A 1,845-nucleotide genomic window follows, 5' to 3' on the forward strand; every position below is an offset into this window, starting at 1 on the left:
CAGAATGTACGTCGCAGTGCCCGAATCAGCGAAGTGACGCAACGACGTCACAAAGCAGTAACCGCACCCGAAACGAAACCGCCGTTTCACCCAACCCGCGCGACGGCGCGACCGCATGACGCGGACAGCCCGTACATGGAGGCGCCGGCCAAGACGATGAGGACGACGGCTGATCGCGGCATCACGACGCGCGAATACGAGGACAACGCCGCCTTGGCCTACGACGTGTGCATGAATGTGGCGGACGTGGACGATGACGTACCTGCGACATTCTGGGAGGCCATGCAGACACCCGATGCGGCGAACTGGCTTGATGCGTGCAAGAAAGAGGTTAGCAACCTTCAACGAATGCAATGCTACCGTGTGGTGACCAAGCCGCACGGATGCCGAGCTCTCAAGAGCAAGTGGGTCTTCAAGCGCAAAGACATGCCTGATGGCTCTATGGCCTACAAGGCGCGAGTCGTAATCAAGGGCTGCGCGCAACGACGAGGGATCGACTATGACGAGACGTACGCACCGGTCGTCCGCGGTGACTCGTTGCGGCTGACTCTCGCGATCGTGACCGAGCGTGGAATGAAGTGTCGTCAAGGTGACGCGACCAACGCGTACATCCACGCGGATTCGGATCGCATGCTCCACATGGACATGCCAGACGGATTTGGCGATGACAGCGGTCGAGTCTGGGCAATCGACAAGGCCCTGTACGGCATGAAGCAAAGTGCCTTGATGTGGTACTTACACTTCAAGGGCATCTTGGAAGACGACGGCTTCGCCGCCACGCGGAGCGACGGCTGTGTCTTCACGCGCCGGACAAACGGTGCTCTTCAGATCATCACGATCTACGTTGACGACATCCTCGTATGCGCGGAGACAGACGAGGAGGTCGACGCGATCTTTAACCACATGCAGGCCCACATCCGCCTGAATGACATGGGCCCCGTATCCAAGTTGCTGGGAATGGAGATTTATCGCAATGAGGATGAGATGACGATGGATGTGCTCCAAGTGACGTACATCGAGCGGATGGCGGCCAAATACGGCCTTGCGAGTGCCAACGCAGTCGACACGCCGATCCCGCCAGGGACGAACCTGAGCGAGGACATCGGCGCGGTCCTCAATGACGACAAGCCATACCGCCAGATTGTGGGATCGCTGCTGTACTGCGCCATGGCCACACGACCTGACATCGTCCATGCAGTCACTCAACTGTCCCGGCACCTAACACAGCCGCATCAGCTCCACATGCACATGGCGCGCCGCGTTGTTGCCTACCTCTTACACACAAAGACGGTTGGGCTCTCATTCACCGGCGGTCGCAGAGGAAGCGACAAACTCGTCGGCTTCTCCGACTCGAGCTGGGCGGACGACCGCACCACAGGAAGATCCACGTGTGGTTACTTATGGATGATGGCTGGCGGCGCGATCTCGTGGCGGTCAAAACTGCAGGCCATCGTGACGCTGTCGACGGCCGAGGCCGAATATGTCGGCGCTTGCCTGGGCGCGCAACACGGTATGCACCTGAGCAACCTATTGGGAGAGTTCGGTCAAAAGGAGGACAAACCGGTTGTGCTGTATCTCGACAACCAGAGCGCGATCGCGATCGGCTCGAACCAAGCCAGCATCCAGAGGACCAAGCACCTAGCACTACGCTTCTACTTTCTGCGGGACTTGGTCAAGAGCGGCAAGTTTACACTGGCGCACCTGCCCACCAATGTCATGCCGGCAGACGTCTTTACCAAGCACGTGTCCAAGGATAAGTTGAAGACCGCGATGGCATTCATGGGCATGGGAGGCTGTTGTGGTTTCTGCCCATGAGGCGGTTACATGTTACATACATTCGGAAGA

The 1,845-nt window shown here is 58.5% G+C and overlaps 1 protein-coding gene across 1 annotated transcript in view; it reads left to right on the top strand.

Annotated features, from left to right (window-relative positions):
• H257_00494 (hypothetical protein) overlaps window positions 1-1,815 on the top strand; it is a gene marked incomplete at both ends in the record, with an annotated part of 6,449 nt that extends 4,634 nt beyond the window's left edge. The window contains one exon of the mRNA XM_009823216.1: window positions 18-1,815. Coding sequence (XP_009821518.1) covers window positions 18-1,815 — 1,798 coding nt within the window. The remainder of the gene's footprint in view (window positions 1-17) is intronic.
• Window positions 1,816-1,845: the final 30 nt, after the last annotated feature.

Source organism: Aphanomyces astaci (genome assembly GCF_000520075.1).
Source record: "Aphanomyces astaci strain APO3 unplaced genomic scaffold supercont1.1, whole genome shotgun sequence".
Taxonomy (NCBI): domain Eukaryota; phylum Oomycota; class Saprolegniomycetes; order Saprolegniales; family Verrucalvaceae; genus Aphanomyces; species Aphanomyces astaci.